The sequence below is a fragment of the Colletotrichum karsti genome, assembly GCF_011947395.1.
Source record: "Colletotrichum karsti strain CkLH20 chromosome Unknown Scaffold8, whole genome shotgun sequence".
Taxonomy (NCBI): domain Eukaryota; kingdom Fungi; phylum Ascomycota; class Sordariomycetes; order Glomerellales; family Glomerellaceae; genus Colletotrichum; species Colletotrichum karsti.
In genome coordinates, this window is record NW_024065908.1 from 1,208,211 (window position 1) to 1,224,621 (window position 16,411).

Below are 16,411 nucleotides of genomic sequence, written 5' to 3' on the forward strand. Positions count from 1 at the left end.
TGCTAAAAAAGTCAATCTGGCGCTCGTGCATTGTCAAGACGCACGTCGAAATAGGGGTTCAAAAGTGTGGTCTAGGCGCCATCTCGAGTCTCTTGCAGCCAGTTCTTGACCAGAAACAACTGGGTGGCCAGTCGGACTTCTGGTGCGGATTCTGGCGATGGGACGGTTGGTCGGTGAAGTTCCAGACTGAGCTGATCCAGATAGGCAATCCAAGTGTGTGTGGCTAAAGCAATCGTGACCGACAATGTGAGGGAGATTCCGATGTCGATACTGGCATTGACCTCGTTCCGATGGGATTGTTAAACAGGTACGTCCCGCCAGGGACGGCTAGGAATCGGAACACCCTTGGCGGCAGGCTACGGTCGAGTCAACCGATTGTACTCGAGGCAGGGCGGTGTGGCTCAGGGCCGAATCAGATTAGCGACCTCCAGAACCACAGTGACGTCGGCGGCTTGGGCATCTCGGCAGGCAGCAGGGAGCCGATATCGTGGTCGCAATGTTTGGCGGAAGAGATAGGATAGGGAGCGGTGGAAAGCTCGGTTGGATTGTCTCGCTTTCTCAGGGCCACCGGTTGACATGAATTCAGCTCCTGTAGGAACGTTTCTGGGGAAAGTGACGCGCGGGGAAATGTGCTGTAGACTCGGGAGGGAGTTGGAGGCCTGTTGGGTTGATCAACATGGTGATAGGGTGCCAGCTGAACGGATTAATATGAAAGGATGAGCGACGCGAGGGTCTTGAAACGGGCGAACGAGGCCATGCGCGACGATCTTAGGACGGCATTTCGGTTTTGTCTTTTCTGACAAGTGGAAACCTTGAAAGTGACCCTGACGATCGGGTGCTTGCTTGCTGAATTCTGATGGCGAGAGCCAAAAAGTGTGGCAGTCTGCAGAGTGTTTGTCGTTGGCGAGTATGGTGTTGGTGGTGGTGGTGGTGGTGCTAGCTCGTCAGAGTCAGAGTAGAAAGCTGCAGCCGAACGGGCGGCCACTCGCCCGGGGTAGCGGTTGGCGGTTGGCGGCGCACGCGCATACGCATTTTCAAGGGAGACAGTCGCAGTCCAGCTTGGTTGCACCGAGAGGCACCTGAGAATCGTAAGGTAAAGAAAAAATAATAAAAAATCAGTGAGTGGCTCCTTTCTTTTTCGTTTGAGTGGAGAGAAAGAGAGGAGGGGGAAGGAATACCTTACCTTAGGTGGGAGAGTGGGATGGGACGACGGGACCGAGACCCGGACCCTGCGCGCTTCCTTCCATTCTTCTCTTTCCCAACTGGACGCTGCAGCAGCAGTCGTCACTCACAGTCCAACCTCACACCCTCAGACTTTCACTTTTCAGGAGCCCACCGCGTGCCTTTGGTGAGGAGGTGACTGTGCAGGAGAGTACGGTCACGTACTGTGCGGCTACATCGCTTCATTCCATTCCTCTTCCATCCATCTGATAGAGCCCCCCGTTTCGCTTCCTTCGCTACGGGTTCGGACAGTCGGACTCTCTTCGAATTTTCTCGGTCTACTCCCGGCTGGCTATCTGTGGAGGAGTAACGAATGCCGCAGGCAAGCAGTCATTCAAACATCATCAGCCAGACGCTGGATGGATGTTCCTTCTTGTTGATTTCCGGCTGACGATCGAAGAAAAAAGATCTCGATCTTCTTCGTCATGTGCAAAAATCTGGAACCTGTTCCCACTGCTTGCAAACAGCTCAGTAGGGAAGGCATGGCTTGGAAGCGCAACCAAACACGGGAAGTCCCTGGTGAGCCATGTGACAGCCCAGCGCAGGACTCGCCTCCCGTCCTGTCTAGAACTCCTTCTGGGGCTCTAAAAGTGCCTCTGGACTCGCCTCTGGACTCGACTCGACGGGACTCGACCTGGAACCTCTGCTGGAGCTCCGAGGAGCAGCACCATTCGTCGCGGCCTGGTTCAGCGCAGCGGTACGGCGGTGCAAGGTGTGGAGACCAAGGGAATGCAACGCAACGCTACGCTGCTGGGAGGTCGATGCTCAATACTCGATGCTGGATGGCCGCAACATGGGACGCTGTACAGTTATTCCGTACCGTTGCCGCAATTCTCTGGATATGGATGGAGAGATGGGGGCCGCCAGGAGCCTCCCGCCGTCACCAGCCTAACAATGCTACCTTGGCTCCCGCTGTCGTTACCAATCGATGGCATTTTTGGAGACGCCGGTCCTCTCTCGGACTTGTCACGCTCCAATGTAACATGGAGAGTCTTGAGGACGAGAACGACGAATCGACTCCCAGAAGCAGTAAACGGCGACGAAACCCCTTTTCATGAAAAATTGCTCTCAAAAGTATCTCCACAGTGAGGAAATGCGTTGGTTTTCCCCACACCAATGCGAGAGAAAACGGTTCCAATCCACAGACTAGGCCGTCTCGGGACGCTCCTGCAAGTGCCCAAGCAGCCACACGGTACACACATCAGCGCATGCGCTGACAGACCGGGATGACAGTACATGCGGTATCACCCCTGCGACGTCGAGGTCGTCTGAGGTATCCGTACCGTTAGCGTTAGTGTGGTCTCTCTCCGAGATGCATTGCCTTAGCTGACCAACCTCAAGGCTCGCATACAAGTACACTCGACTGATGGAAAAAAAAAAAAACGAGCAGGCCCAAGACAAACGACATTGCGGGCAGACGAGCCGGTTCAGTCGGTAGCAACGGCCAATATGTCCCAATGCGTTGGTTGGGGCGGCCTGCTCGCCAGACGGGGAGTAGACTGCTTCAACGGTGTGCGCTAGTCTCTCCGTATTCATTCTTGAGACGAGTCCTTGGGGCCATGGAAAGTCAAGGGAAAAGGGGAAAGGTAAGAAGATTCAGAGGGCAAACAATTGGCAGATGTCGGTTGATAGCATATGATGAGCTGGAACACGACTTGTACTGCACAGTACGAGCGATCAGCCACCGTTCCTCTCGCCTGGATGGAGTGAAGGCTACGAGCATGTATGTATGTACCCTTTGATGATGCTTGCTAAGTGAGTACTCTCAAGTACCTATTCCCAACTTCACGTCGCATCACCAGAAAAATCTCAGGGCAGACTGAGGCTTGGGGGAGGGGCACGACAGCAAAGGATGAGCCAATGTGATACACTGAATCGTCTAGTCGGTTGGGAGAAGTGCACAAGAAACCGCTAACAGCGCCTTCCGGGCGTCGACGCTTGTGCTGCGTTAGGAAAGAAAATTGATCGATCACCATTCGTATTTCCATGTCACGGCGGGTGGGAAGAGAACGAATTGCTGTGCTTTGGAGGCTCCGTGGCTCCTTCTTCCGCCCTTGACGGTGAGCCGTACCCACTCGACCTGACCTCATTCGCTGCGTGTCCTCGGGTCCCGGTCGATTCAGAAAAGTACCCGTTGCCGCACATTCGGCGCGGGCAGGTACGCGCAAGGCTGGACCGAAATGTGTTAGCGTCCTTCTGTCCCATCCGTGACGTTGAATCAGCCAATGACGTTGGGCTTTTGAGACAGGGCCTTTACCGCATGTACCTTTGTATGCGAGTAGGTAGATTCCATGTATCGAGCCTCGGGAAGACGACCCTAACTGAGCCGGAGTTCAAGTACATCCTCTCACACCAATCTCCAGCAGTCCTCTTCAGTCTTCTGTACGGAAGCATGTTTTCGTGCTGCCTCTCTACCCCCCGTGCCTGTCCAATCGACTCCAACCAGCCCAACGCGCCAGAGCCAGCACCGCTGCAACACCTTCACCTGCACCGTCTCTGAGGTTCGCCTCGTCGAACCAATTCTCTCCACCTCCCACAAGCCCCCCCCTTCGCCTGCCCATTCCATCCCACCCCAATCCCTACATCCGCCCTCCTCCATCTGCTGTGGTATTGGATCCGTTAAACCCCCCCTGCTGCGTCTTGTTCCGCCTTATCTCCTCTCTTCTCCAGTGCTGTGGTCCTCCTCTCGCTCTGGCTCTTTGCGACCTCTAGCCTCTAGCAGCAGCTCGTCCTATCCGCCTGACCTTTCTCGGGGCGTGTCTTCTCGCTATTTGCTCGCCTCATTGCTTTTTACCCTCTTTCTTTGCCAGATTTCGACAAACCCACCAACATCACCTCCTTCCCTCCTCTCCTACTCCTCCAGGTTGTCCATCATCCCGCACCTCACCGCAAACACCAGTGTTATCACCTTTTGACGCCTCGGATCGACGAGATTCGGGCGGGTGGAACAGACTCTACCTCCTCCTCACCTTTCACTGTTGTATTTACTTTGGTTCCAGGCCCTGACCAGAGCTAATATGCTGCCGATTGACAACGACTACTCTTCCTAAATCTATACCCGCTCCGTTCCTTTCGTACCGAACCCCTCCACCCTCGACCTTCACCTGTCGACTGCAGACCTCTCTCCCATTGGCAAATCCCTGGGCGAACATCTTTGCTCAGCTTGTCAGCCCGTTGATTAACCAGGATGGTCGACGACTCAGCCTTGGCCGCTGCCGCGGCCATAGTACAATCACTCGCCGCCGATGGTTCGACACCGATGTCCCTACCCCTCAAGGCCGATGCGCGAATCGAGCTCCCCGGTCGTGATACCCCGGCGAAGCGAAGCCTCGAGGCCGAGTTAGCCAAGCTGGCCCAGAGAATCGAGAAGCTCGAGAACAGAGCCCACGCCTCCGTCGCTTTCCCGGAAACACCCAACGAGGTCCACGATTCCCTTTTTGGCGACGACTCCGAGGGCACATCGCCGTCATCATCAAATAGCCGATCCATCCCCAGGCCAAAGTTCCAACGCGAAGGTACCGCCACAGACGACCCAAGCCTCGCAGACAGCCCGCTGACTGACGAAGCTTTGGAAAGCTTGCAAGAGAAGGTGCTTGACCAGGAGAAGGGGATTTCTAGCGCGAGACAGGAAATAAGCAGTGTCAGCGCCCAACTCCTCGAGCAGAAGGAACTGCAGGAGCAGGCCTTCTTCAAGATCGAACAGGAGAGAGTCGCTACCTTGGAACGGGAACTATGGAAACACCAAAAGGCAAACGAGGCTTTCCAAAAGGCCTTGCGCGAAATCGGTGAGATCGTTACAGCTGTCGCGCGTGGAGACCTTTCCAAGAAGGTCCGCATGAACACTGTCGAAATGGACCCGGAAATCACCACCTTCAAACGGACAATCAACACCATGATGGATCAGCTACAGGTATTCTCAAGCGAGGTCTCTCGCGTCGCCCGAGAGGTCGGAACCGAAGGCTTGCTCGGCGGCCAAGCCCGCATCGAAGGTGTCGACGGTACATGGAAAGAACTCACGGACAACGGTATGTTGACTCGTCTCGCGTCGCCCCTGATCAGTCAAACTAACCACGCACCAGTCAACGTAATGGCTCAAAATCTCACGGATCAAGGTAAGTCTTCCCAAGATACAGGCTGGGAATAAGTGATTCTAACCCAATTCAGTGCGCGAAATCGCATCGGTAACCACGGCTGTCGCTCACGGCGACTTGACTAAAAAGATTGAACGCCCTGCCCGAGGAGAAATTCTGCAACTGCAACAAACGATCAACACTATGGTGGACCAACTTCGAACATTCGCATCTGAAGTCACACGCGTCGCCCGCGACGTCGGAACTGAGGGTATACTTGGCGGACAAGCTGACGTCGAAGGTGTGAAGGGCATGTGGAACGAGTTAACGGTCAATGTCAACGCGATGGCAAATAATTTAACGACACAAGTGCGAGATATCATCAAGGTGACGACTGCCGTCGCCAAGGGAGATCTCACACAAAAGGTACAAGCGGATTGCCGGGGCGAGATTTTCGATCTCAAGTCTACCATCAACTCCATGGTCAACCAACTTCAACAGTTTGCCCGGGAGGTCACCAAGATTGCGAGAGAAGTCGGCACTGAGGGCCGACTCGGTGGCCAGGCCACCGTCCACGACGTTGAGGGAACTTGGAGAGACCTTACCGAGAACGTCAACGGTATGGCCATGAATTTGACGACACAAGTGCGCGCCATCGCCAAGGTTACCACCGCCGTCGCCAACGGTGATCTTACGGAGAAAATCAGAGTACCCGTACGCGGTGAGATTCTCGATCTCAAGAACACCATCAACACCATGGTTGACCGTCTCGGAACTTTCGCCTTTGAGGTCAGCAAGGTCGCCAGGGAAGTCGGCACCGACGGAACACTCGGCGGGCAAGCCCAAGTCGACAATGTGGAAGGAAAATGGAAGGATCTCACCGAAAACGTCAATACCATGGCATCGAATCTCACATTACAAGTCCGAAGCATCTCCACTGTCACACAGGCCATTGCGAACGGCGACATGAGTCAGAAGATCGAAGTTGAGGCCCAAGGAGAAATCCGGGTCCTCAAGGAGACCATAAACAACATGGTCGACAGGCTGTCCAACTTCTGCAACGAGGTTCAGAGAGTGGCAAGAGACGTCGGCGTCGACGGCAAGATGGGCGCTCAGGCAGATCCTGCTGGATTGAAGGGCCGCTGGCGTGAGATCACAACGGACGTAAATACCATGGCTAGCAACCTGGTGAGTACAACCACATGACGTAGTGCGGAATATGGCAACTAACCAACCTGCAGACGACCCAAGTGCGCGCCTTCTCGGACATAACCAATTTAGCCACAGACGGGGATTTCACAAAACTCGTCGAAGTCGAAGCATCAGGCGAGATGGACGAGCTCAAACGAAAAATCAACCAGATGGTGTCGAATCTACGGGATAGTATCCAGAGGAACACACAAGCTCGTGAGGCGGCAGAATTGGCCAACAAGACGAAGTCCGAGTTCCTGGCAAATATGTCTCACGAAATCCGCACACCCATGAACGGTATCATCGGCATGACGCAACTCACCCTGGACACAGACTTGACGCAGTACCAGCGAGAAATGTTGAACATCGTCAACAGTCTCGCCAATAGTCTACTGACAATCATCGACGACATCTTAGATTTGTCCAAGATCGAAGCTAGGAGAATGGTCATCGAGGAGATCCCGTATACTTTACGAGGAACCGTCTTCAATGCCCTCAAGACTTTGGCTGTCAAGGCCAACGAGAAATTCCTCGACCTCACGTACCGGGTCGACAGCTCTGTGCCTGATCACGTCATCGGAGATTCTTTCCGTCTTAGGCAGATCATCTTGAACCTGGTTGGCAACGCCATCAAGTTCACCGAGCACGGCGAAGTCAGTCTCACGATCAAGAAGGCCGACCCGGCAGAGTGGAAGTGCAACCCCGACCAATACGCCATCGAATTCATCGTCACCGACACTGGTATCGGCATTGCCGCCGACAAACTCGACCTCATCTTCGACACTTTCCAGCAAGCTGACGGATCAATGACCAGGAAATTCGGCGGTACCGGACTCGGTTTGTCCATTTCGAAGCGCCTAGTGAAGCTCATGGGCGGCGACCTGTGGGTTAAGAGCCAACATGGTCAGGGCTCTGAGTTTCACTTTACGTGTCGCGTTCGTTTGTCTGATCTTGGTGTCGAGTCCATCGAGAAGCAGATCAAGCCGTACAAGGGTCACCAAGTTCTCTTTGTCGACAAAGCGCAGACGTCGTGCGGCCCGCAGATTCGCGAGATGCTCTACAAGATCAGCTTGGTGCCTGTCGTGGTCCAGTCGGAGAAGGATCCGGTGCTTACCGACATCCGCGACGCCCAGGCGATGCCCTACGATGTTATCATCGTCGACTCGATCGATACGGCCAGACGGCTTAGGTCGGTGGATGACTTCAAGTACCTGCCGATCGTTCTCCTGGCACCGGTTGTGCACGTCAACCTCAAGTCTTGCCTGGACCTGGGTATCACGTCCTACATGACGACGCCTTGCACCGCTGTCGACTTGGGTAACGGTATGATCCCTGCTCTTGAAAACAGAGCGACGCCTTCTCTCGCGGACAACACCAGATCTTTCGATATCCTACTCGCCGAAGACAACAGGGTCAACCAGAGGCTCGCCGTCAAGATTCTCGAGAAGTACCACCACGTGGTCACCGTTGTGGGCAACGGTCTTGAAGCTGTCGAGGCAATCAAGCGCAAGAAGTTTGATGTCATTCTCATGGATGTACAGATGCCTATCATGGTAAGTCCCGGAATTTCTATTAAGAGTCTCTCTTGAGTGCGAGCTAACCCCACCCGGTAGGGCGGCTTTGAGGCAACTGGCAAGATTCGTGAGTACGAGCGCAGCCTCGGCACGCATCGTACCCCTATCATTGCCCTGACAGCCCACGCCATGATGGGTGATCGTGAGAAGTGCATCCAGGCCCAGATGGACGAGTACCTGTCCAAGCCTCTGCAGCAGAACCATCTCATCCAGACTATTCTCAAGTGTGCAACCCTCGGCGGTCAGTTACTTGAGAAGAACAGAGAGAGGGATCTGGCTCAGCAGGTCAGGGTCAAGGCCAGCGGCAATGAGCAGCCTCAGTCTCACCTGCGCCCACCCTTGGAGAGCCGGGCCTTCACTTCAAAAGAACCAATGACGGGCCCTAGTCCAGCCAGCCCAGCTGCGGCCACCGCGGACCAGGATGACCCCATAACCAGGGCACGTAACGGCCTTTCCGACTCGCGCAGCCTAACAAGCTAACTTGATTACTTGTTTGTGCGTGTAGCTGCTACTGAGGTCACATAGTTCCTAACTGGGATGTGCAGGGACAGGCTCAGAAAAAACGCAAGTGGCGACCCGAGTAAACCAAACGAGACACATCGTTTTCCGACGAAATACCCAAGAAAGATATAAGAGCAGTAGTGGATGGATGTGGCACACGGACGCCGTCGCTTCCTCATTCTATCCGACATTTCTCTCACTGTTTACACGCGGCACGAGAACTTCAAGCGCCAAGAGGGCATTCCAGGAGAACGATAAATTCTTTTGAGTTTGCCATACATACGGGATGTGCATGTTGTTGAAGCACACGGCAAATGCAACCGGTTTCTTTGTGAGCTGGATGCATTGAATCTCCAGATGGGAGCATGCACACAAGGGGGCAGAGGTCGTTGGGAGTTTCATCTTTCTTGTTGTCTATGAATCAAGGGGCGAGGACAGGCGTCACACTGTCCATCTTCTTCACCTTCTCGTTAACCTTCTATTGTAGTTTTACTTTTTAGTACGCAGGAGTGGAGACAGAAAGGAGAGAACACCTTCTCAGCAGCCAGTGTCGTCGCTTGCTGTCTTTTGGTTCTCTCCTGTACATGGCGATGAATGGTCTGCTGGGCACCAGAGAGGCATCTGCCCCATCTGGTAGTCTGGCAGGGTCTTAGTTGCCATGAGGGATTGGGACAGAGGTTTCCGTTTCTTGAGAACAAGCATGACAGGTGGATAGCGGGGACAGACGGGGTTTTGATTTTTATTTTCCTCCAAACCAGGTTACAGCAACAAGGCGTCAAATATGGGCAGGGTGGGATTGAGACTACTACTACTACATTGATATCAAAGAAGACAAGCCGCCGTATGGCCAGGCCGAATTTCCGAGCTCACCGAGTCCCTTCTTTTCCCACCTTTGACTTTGTCACCTGGACGGATGCTGAGTTACTATTGATGATGACGAGAGTCACCTGCTCCTGACTCACACATACACCACAGGTTTCGCTTGGAGCCGAACTGGAACGAGACATCGTCACTTTTCAAGCCAGGGCCTCTCTCTCGTCCTCGCTGCCCTGCATTCTTTCCTCCACGTTCGTGGGCCGCGCCCGCGCAAGAAGGCTCTCTCTCTCTCTCTCTCTCTCTCTCTCTCTCTCCTTCCTCCCTCCCTCCCGCAAAGTCACATGCGCCGGAGTTCGTCTCCGGATCAATCAAATGGAGTCATGCTCGGCGAACGGCGAAAGACAAGACGAGACAGGAACGAAAAGCCGGATCCGATCGACTCCTGTCTGTCTGTCTTGTCTAGCTTCGGCTGCGATGGATGGCCGCGCCGGATGTGAGTCGGTACCCGCTGAGGGAGGCTACATACATACACATCGCTTGGCCAGAGGAACGCAGAAAGGGGGAGGGGCAAGATGAGGATGGGATTTCCGCCTTTTTGTTCGGTCGGGGTTTGATAATTGTCCATGTTGTTTTGGGCATATGTGTTTTTTGCCACGACAAAACCACAGCCAAGCCCGCAGTTTTCTCAACTGTTTCTGCATCCAACACGTCAAAGATTGTGTGACGTGTTCGGTTCCCTACAATGTCACTCTACCCAGGCAGCGCGGCCGCCCGCCCGCCCTGACGAGCCCGCTGGGAATACAAACACTCCGATCACGATCTCGATACACGGTGTGTCATTGTTATAGGAACCGGATGTCTTGTATTGATGCAGGTCGTAGGTATACCACAAGAAAGCCCCCAAGCGAGTGGCGAACCGAGATATTCGCACGACCCCCTCCTCCTCTTTTTCCCACCTTTTGTCGAATCTAGACCCTCGATGCCCGTCGATTCTGATCCCTCGCCGCCGTCCCCAAAAACCGCAATCTTGCATATTGCTTCCGACGGTGGGAACACGAACGATGGAGAAGCAAGAGTGCGATGTGTGGTCGGCAAGACGAGGCGCGATAGGCCAGGTCGCAGAACGCGGTGCGCCGGCAGGCAAAGTAGGGGTGAGGTTCTCGCCTCTTGATCTTGAATAGAAAAGGATCGTCGGTCGCCCACGCGGGAAAAAAAAACCTCCTCCACCCCTCCAAACATCGCCACCCGGATGTTGTACCGGAAATATGTCAAAACCCCATGTTTTAGTCTCCCTACAGCAGCAATTTCCATTCTTTCGTCGCGGGTAGTTGCAATGGCAAAGCTAAGATCGCGATGATGAGGGTGATCGGCCAAACCGACGAGATTGAGACCGCATTGATCCGCCTTTCGGACGCGAGCCGCCTCGACAGTGCTGGCACTCCTGATATCCGTCTAACGGTCCTTCGACGGCCCAGAAGCAGCGCCATGCCCAGAGCCGTTCTGCTCTTTCTGCCCGTTAGAGGAGTCTCCGTTGTGGGCATCGCCCTTGTTCGGCTTGTCATCCTTGGCGGTTGCGGAACTGTCGCCTTCCTTCTGGGGCTCTTCGGTGGCTTCGAAGGCGGCCAGGAGGGCGTCTAGTCTGTTCTCGAGGTTTGTGAGGTTCGCCTCGAGGGCGCTGGCAGCCTGTTCGCCTCTATTTGCGGTTCCCGGTTAGTCTCATCTCTGAAATCCAGCGTGGAGAAAAAGCGTTTGCAAGAACGCGTCTACATGGGCAAAGGTGAATGGGATTCAGTCTTTTCCGTCCGGCCACTTGGCTGGACCGGACGCAGGAGGGAGGGGTTGGTCGTTTCGGGGCGTTTTGGTAGTCCAGACTGCTGGGCATTGAATTGGGGGAAAATGTTCTCGAGCGATCGCGAGGGCTGTCGGCTGGGACTGGAATGGGAGCTTTAGCCCCGGGCGTGAGTTGTTGAAGGAAGTGTTCGCGCCCGGGATTTGGGCGGATGGTCTGGACCAAAGGCCTAGAACAGCGCCGACGTGGCTTTTGCAGCGGGAGCCGTAGCCGAATGCCATCGTATCGCGGTATCTCGTGACAAGCAAACTCAAGCATTGTCGTGCCACAACTCATCGGCCGACCCTCCCTCTGTGAGATCTGACGACGGAGGCGGGTTTCTCGTGTGAATGCAATGTCCCAGGCGTATCGTCTCGGGCAAAACGGTGAGGGGCGGGCAAGAATTGCGACGGGGTTGATGGATTTCCTCTGTCGGAACAATCCCGTGCATGGTCCAATCCATTTGTTGAAAATGCCATGTCAGATCTAGACCACAGTCTAGACCGGAAACATAGAGCAGCTAAGCACCAACTGACAACCGAGGGTGTCGAGCTGAGTGCACCATGCAGCAGACTAGGGGGAAGAAAAGACGGGATTGCCAATGGTGTCTTAGCCCAGGTACGGGTTAATGCGTGAGGTTTTGCAGCAAAGCGCCAGCGATTTTGGGCGGGCAGGCTTCTGCTGCGCTGTGATGCGCTGTAAGCCGTGGTGTGTCGTACTCGACTGGCCCGGCCCTACGTATTCCTCAGGGGCGGGCTTTCGGAGGCAGCTCCGGCTTGGGCGAAAGGGCAAGCAAGCTATTCTCGACACTGGTTTGTGCTAGGCAGGGGAGGAGGGATGTTTCAGTGGCTCACACCGGGGGCGCGTGTGCATGATGGCGGTGCTGGCATTTGCCTATCCAGACGAGGGACTGGGGAGGAACATAATGGAAAATGCTCGTTGAAGGGGCGTACCGTAGGAGGTCTCTGTAGGCCTAGAACGCGAGCCAAACGTGGTCAGCCCTGGAACATTGTGCGAGGGGTTTCCCATATCGCGCCACCCCCCCGTCTGCCTCGGATGAATTGTCTGTTGATTTCTGCCTCTCTCTCCTCTGGCCTTTCGACCGAGCTGGCTAGCTGCTCCTCAGGTCCTCGGTTGCAACAACACCTGCAATGAGTCGACACCAAATGGCCGCTCGCTGATTCCTGCCCTTTGAACACATTGTCTGTCTTGGAGCCCACCACAACATCCATACGGTACGGTACAGATAAGGGTCCAGACCGCCCCAGTTCCGATGGATGGGAACAATGAGCGAACCAACGAGCGTGCCAGACCATAGGCGGGGGCAAATGATGCCAGATAGCCGGGCGGAGCGCGAACGCGGAATTGAGAAAGCAGAGGAGCCTGAGGAGAAAGCTAGAGCCTGAGGCGCCAGGAGAGAGGGAAACGACAACTGACAAAGCACAGCCAATGGCTGAGAGAAGGGCAAGAGGAACCGGGTTTGCCATGGTTGAAGGCTTGAAGCAGAAGTTCTGCATCAGCATGACCCCCGGCCCCCCTTGCTCCGACGGGGTCGCAAAATAGCATGCAGATACGGACGACATACCTGGGCGATGTTATCCACCGACTCGCCGTCGGGCCTGTTCGTTGTCGGGGAAGCGGGCTCGGGCTCCTGAGACGCTGGGGCCATTTTCGGAGACGGCGACGGAAGCGCGAACGAATCGAAGTCGTCGGAGGGAAGGGAAAAAAGTAGCTGAAAAAAACTGGGAGAATATGGCCTGATTTGGGGGGCTCTTTGATGGAGTGCCGCCCTCTTTTCTTGTATCTGGCGTCTTTCGCCTTTTCTTGCAAGTCTGCCGTAATGTGGGAAATGCGGATACTCGCTCTACTTCTCTCTTGACGGTCGATGCTTGTTCCACGCGCCGTAGCTTCTTTCGAGAAGAGAAAGCGGATTTTGTCGAGCTAGGGCGGAAAGCTGATGAGAATTGGACTCTTGGGGCTCGGTTTTGTTGACGGTGGCCTCAGCTGAACCTCGGTGGCTTCCACTTGAGCGATTCGGTAATGCCGAGCGAAAGGCGAAAATTCGGTGTCGTCTCAAGGGTGTAAAAATGCGGATTTTCCAGGATGGATGAATGGGATTTTGTAGGGGCTTGTTGGTGTTGGGCGGCAGAATTGCGGTCTTGCTCAATCCCCTCACTCGGGTCGTAGTTGTCCCCTCCAGAAGACTGGGACAATGACATCCCTCAGGTCGGTCCCAGTGGAAGGTGGGGGTCCCCTCCAACGGTTGGCGCACGGGCACTGGCATACCGCCCGAAAAAAAAAGGAGAGAAAAAAAAGGAAACGACTGTGACAAATTTGACTCATGCATTGCACCCTTCATATTCTCCAAGTTTTTCCATTCTTCCAATCAGTCGCCCAGATCGTCTAGTTGGTTAGGATGATACGTTGTGGTCTTGTTACGCAGCAGTTCCGTGTTGACGGCGGTTCGAATCCGCCTCTGGGCACATCAATTTTTGCCGTTACCCCAAAATTCTCTTCGATCCCCATCTTGTTAATGCCAGTCTCGACTGCGTCGATTTGACGTCAATTCAAGATCGGGCTCGTTTAGACTTTTTGCTGTTCCTCCAATTCCCTACCCAACTCTCATCGAGATGTCCATGTTGCTTGTAACACCAGGTGAACCTCTAGGCCGCAACTGGAGAAGCCATGCCCGCAATACCGTAAACAACGTCCGCTCTACATCCTTGACATGGAATCGGTTACAACCTGGGCATGGGGATGCAATGGCAAGGGTCCCAAAACTATCGCGGTCTGCTCGGGTTGGTGACAACGCCTGACTCTTGTGGTCGATCGTCATTCGGTAGATGGAAAAGATGGTCTGCTCATCCATGTCGCACGCTGTCAGAAGGTCGAAAAGTCGAAAACTAAGCCCAGGATTACCATCGGTAACCATCAGTGTTGGTCTGATGTTGTCGTACCCTGGAAAGCCGCCGACAGGCCAAGTATCAACTGCAGAGGAGAGTGAACGTCGGCCGGAGTGCACGCCGGAAAGGCAGAAGGAGTGTGTGTCAACCAATCCTATGACGGTATGCCGTCTTGGTGGGAGCTGCAGCGTACGTGCCTCAAGGCGTTCTTGCGAGGTTCTCCAAACTGTCGCTATCCAAATGCTTTCTTCGCCTGTCTTGCAGCCAATTACTGAACATTCATCACACTGTGTAGACACTCACGTAGGCATCGTGAAGTAAAAGTCGCAGGACGAAGTGAAGGCTGACAACAAACCAGAGCGCTTCCTGTACCTCTCCTCCAGTTGAGACCATCGCATCCGATGATCAGTATCGGTACTTTGAAACAAAGCCCCTCTGTACCTCTCACACAGACAAAAACATACACACTGGTGTTGTGCTGGGTCAACCCCACTTGGCGAGCCTATGTACACTGTACCTGGGCACTAGGTAGGTAGGGGGGAAGTTGACAGTTTCCGGTGATCCACTCATCGAGGCGTACTAGGCACACTAGCCTTTCTTGGGATCACTCTGGCTTTTTCGATGCCGCACCGCAAATCAGATGCTGACAACAACCTTCTGTTACTCGGATCTTGATCAAGGCCATGATATCAGATCCCAAACCGAAGCACATGGGATGCTGCCCCTTCTGACGCATTGGCGTCCAATCTTCCCGAGAGCAATTGGTGGCATTTGCTGAATCTCGATGACCTGGAATGGGCGTTCGCGATCGAGATGTTGGGATTTACCGTGTCCCACGACACCCATTTCCGTAACATACGGTTCCTCTCAAACCCGGCATCTTCCATCTTAAGGTACGGCCAACGCGTGCTCTGACAGCGTGGGTGAGTCCCGGTTACATCAGCATCGATCTTTCTCCCACCACCATCCGTACTGCCGCTGCTAAACATCAGCTTCAGCGTCAGCCCTGTTACCGTGCCTGGTCGTGATCTTCTGTGCCGTCCGCGATCGAAAGGTCCCAAGCGTGTAGCTGTTGAGATATCCCTGACACAACGACGTGTTTTCTCACATGGCCCAGAAGCCAAGCGCAAACAACAGTTCTGTGCCAATGGTATGCGTAGTGTCGCAGTAGTGTCCCTTGCAGTGTTTTGTTTCCTCTTCAACTCCTCCCATTTCTCTCACACCAGTGGTCTCCATTCGTGCCGCGCCTGGAGAAGCCGATCCTTAGGCGACGCTGGAAAGCATTTCTTGGCCCATCTAGATGCGCGCTATTTCCCATCTTTGATGAAACTCTGGTCCACGAGCGCCTTGCCGTTACCTACAACTCAACGTCAGCCGGCATGGCCATCGTAAGAGGGCCTTGAGGACCCCAGTGAGTGGTAGGTTTCGCAAGGCGCGCGCCGCATCGAACCTACGTCACGGCGGGAAGCTCAGATCGAAGTAGTCGGGAGGTAGCGTATAAGTGGTTTGCGACGCTAGTTTCTGGACGGTAGCGCGTTCCGCTGTAAACCTCTCAGCAATTGTAGGGTCGATAGATTGACGCCCTCCCTCATCGGTCGGACATACGGATAGGTGGTTGCGTTCAGTTGGATGGCCCAGGCGTTCGCTCCTCAGTGTTCGCTTGAAGAGTCCAGAACATTCACTGATATCTTGACGGTGGCGACGGGATGGATCGTTCTACATATTTTTTTGACAACGGGACGAATTGATGAAGCAAGTGGTCTCGGTCATCGTCGATAATAAATATCTTGCATGCTGGTCCGGCGGGTTCGTTGTCGACTCAGTATCCATGATCCTGGAGTTGAAAGATCGAAGAGCAGGACGTGAGCTGCCTGGCACACCTGGCTAAGACGGATCCCTTGGAAGATTTGATACCTGCAAAAACCGGGTTTGGGTTCATATCTGCAACTCAAGTTGACGAAGCGATTATTGGACGCTCCTTTCCGTGACCTTGGCAACAGAGATACCTGCGCCTGCATCTCTCTGATTTGGCGTCACTTGGTTTGGTCGATGTCTGGCTCGTCCAGTAAGATGGCCCGAGTTCCAGAACGCTCTGATGGATTGTGGAGCCGTGGTGTACATGCCCTCTCAGCCTCACGTTTTGAGAGAGGCCGACAGAAAATACCATCTCCAGCCAGATGCGCAATCTCTAGCTGGCGATGGCCTTTTCTCGCCCCCTTCGCCACAGGACGAATTTCGCGATCGTGCACCGATGGGGTGTGCTGCCAGGCGTGCCGCCGTTGACCTGGCCCGATCATTTCCCAAAGT

General features: G+C 54.4%; 2 protein-coding genes across 2 annotated transcripts; one reads left to right on the plus strand and one right to left on the minus strand.

Annotated features, from left to right (window-relative positions):
- Nucleotides 1-4,408: 4,408 nt before the first annotated feature.
- CkaCkLH20_03486 (hsp90-like protein) lies at nt 4,409-8,536 on the plus strand (the record flags this gene model as incomplete). Its single annotated transcript, XM_038886205.1, has 5 exons — nt 4,409-5,246; nt 5,301-5,333; nt 5,386-6,479; nt 6,533-8,035; nt 8,096-8,536. 5 exons carry the CDS (start codon nt 4,409-4,411, stop codon nt 8,534-8,536), a joined length of 3,909 nt encoding a protein of 1,302 aa, XP_038748714.1.
- A 2,289-nt stretch (nt 8,537-10,825) lies between these two features.
- On the minus strand, nt 10,826-12,870 carry CkaCkLH20_03487 (uncharacterized protein; the record flags this gene model as incomplete). The annotated part of the gene is made up of 2 exons (XM_038886206.1): nt 10,826-11,056; nt 12,787-12,870. The coding sequence occupies 2 exons, from the start codon at nt 12,868-12,870 to the stop codon at nt 10,826-10,828; spliced, it is 315 nt and encodes a 104-aa protein (XP_038748715.1).
- Nucleotides 12,871-16,411: the final 3,541 nt, after the last annotated feature.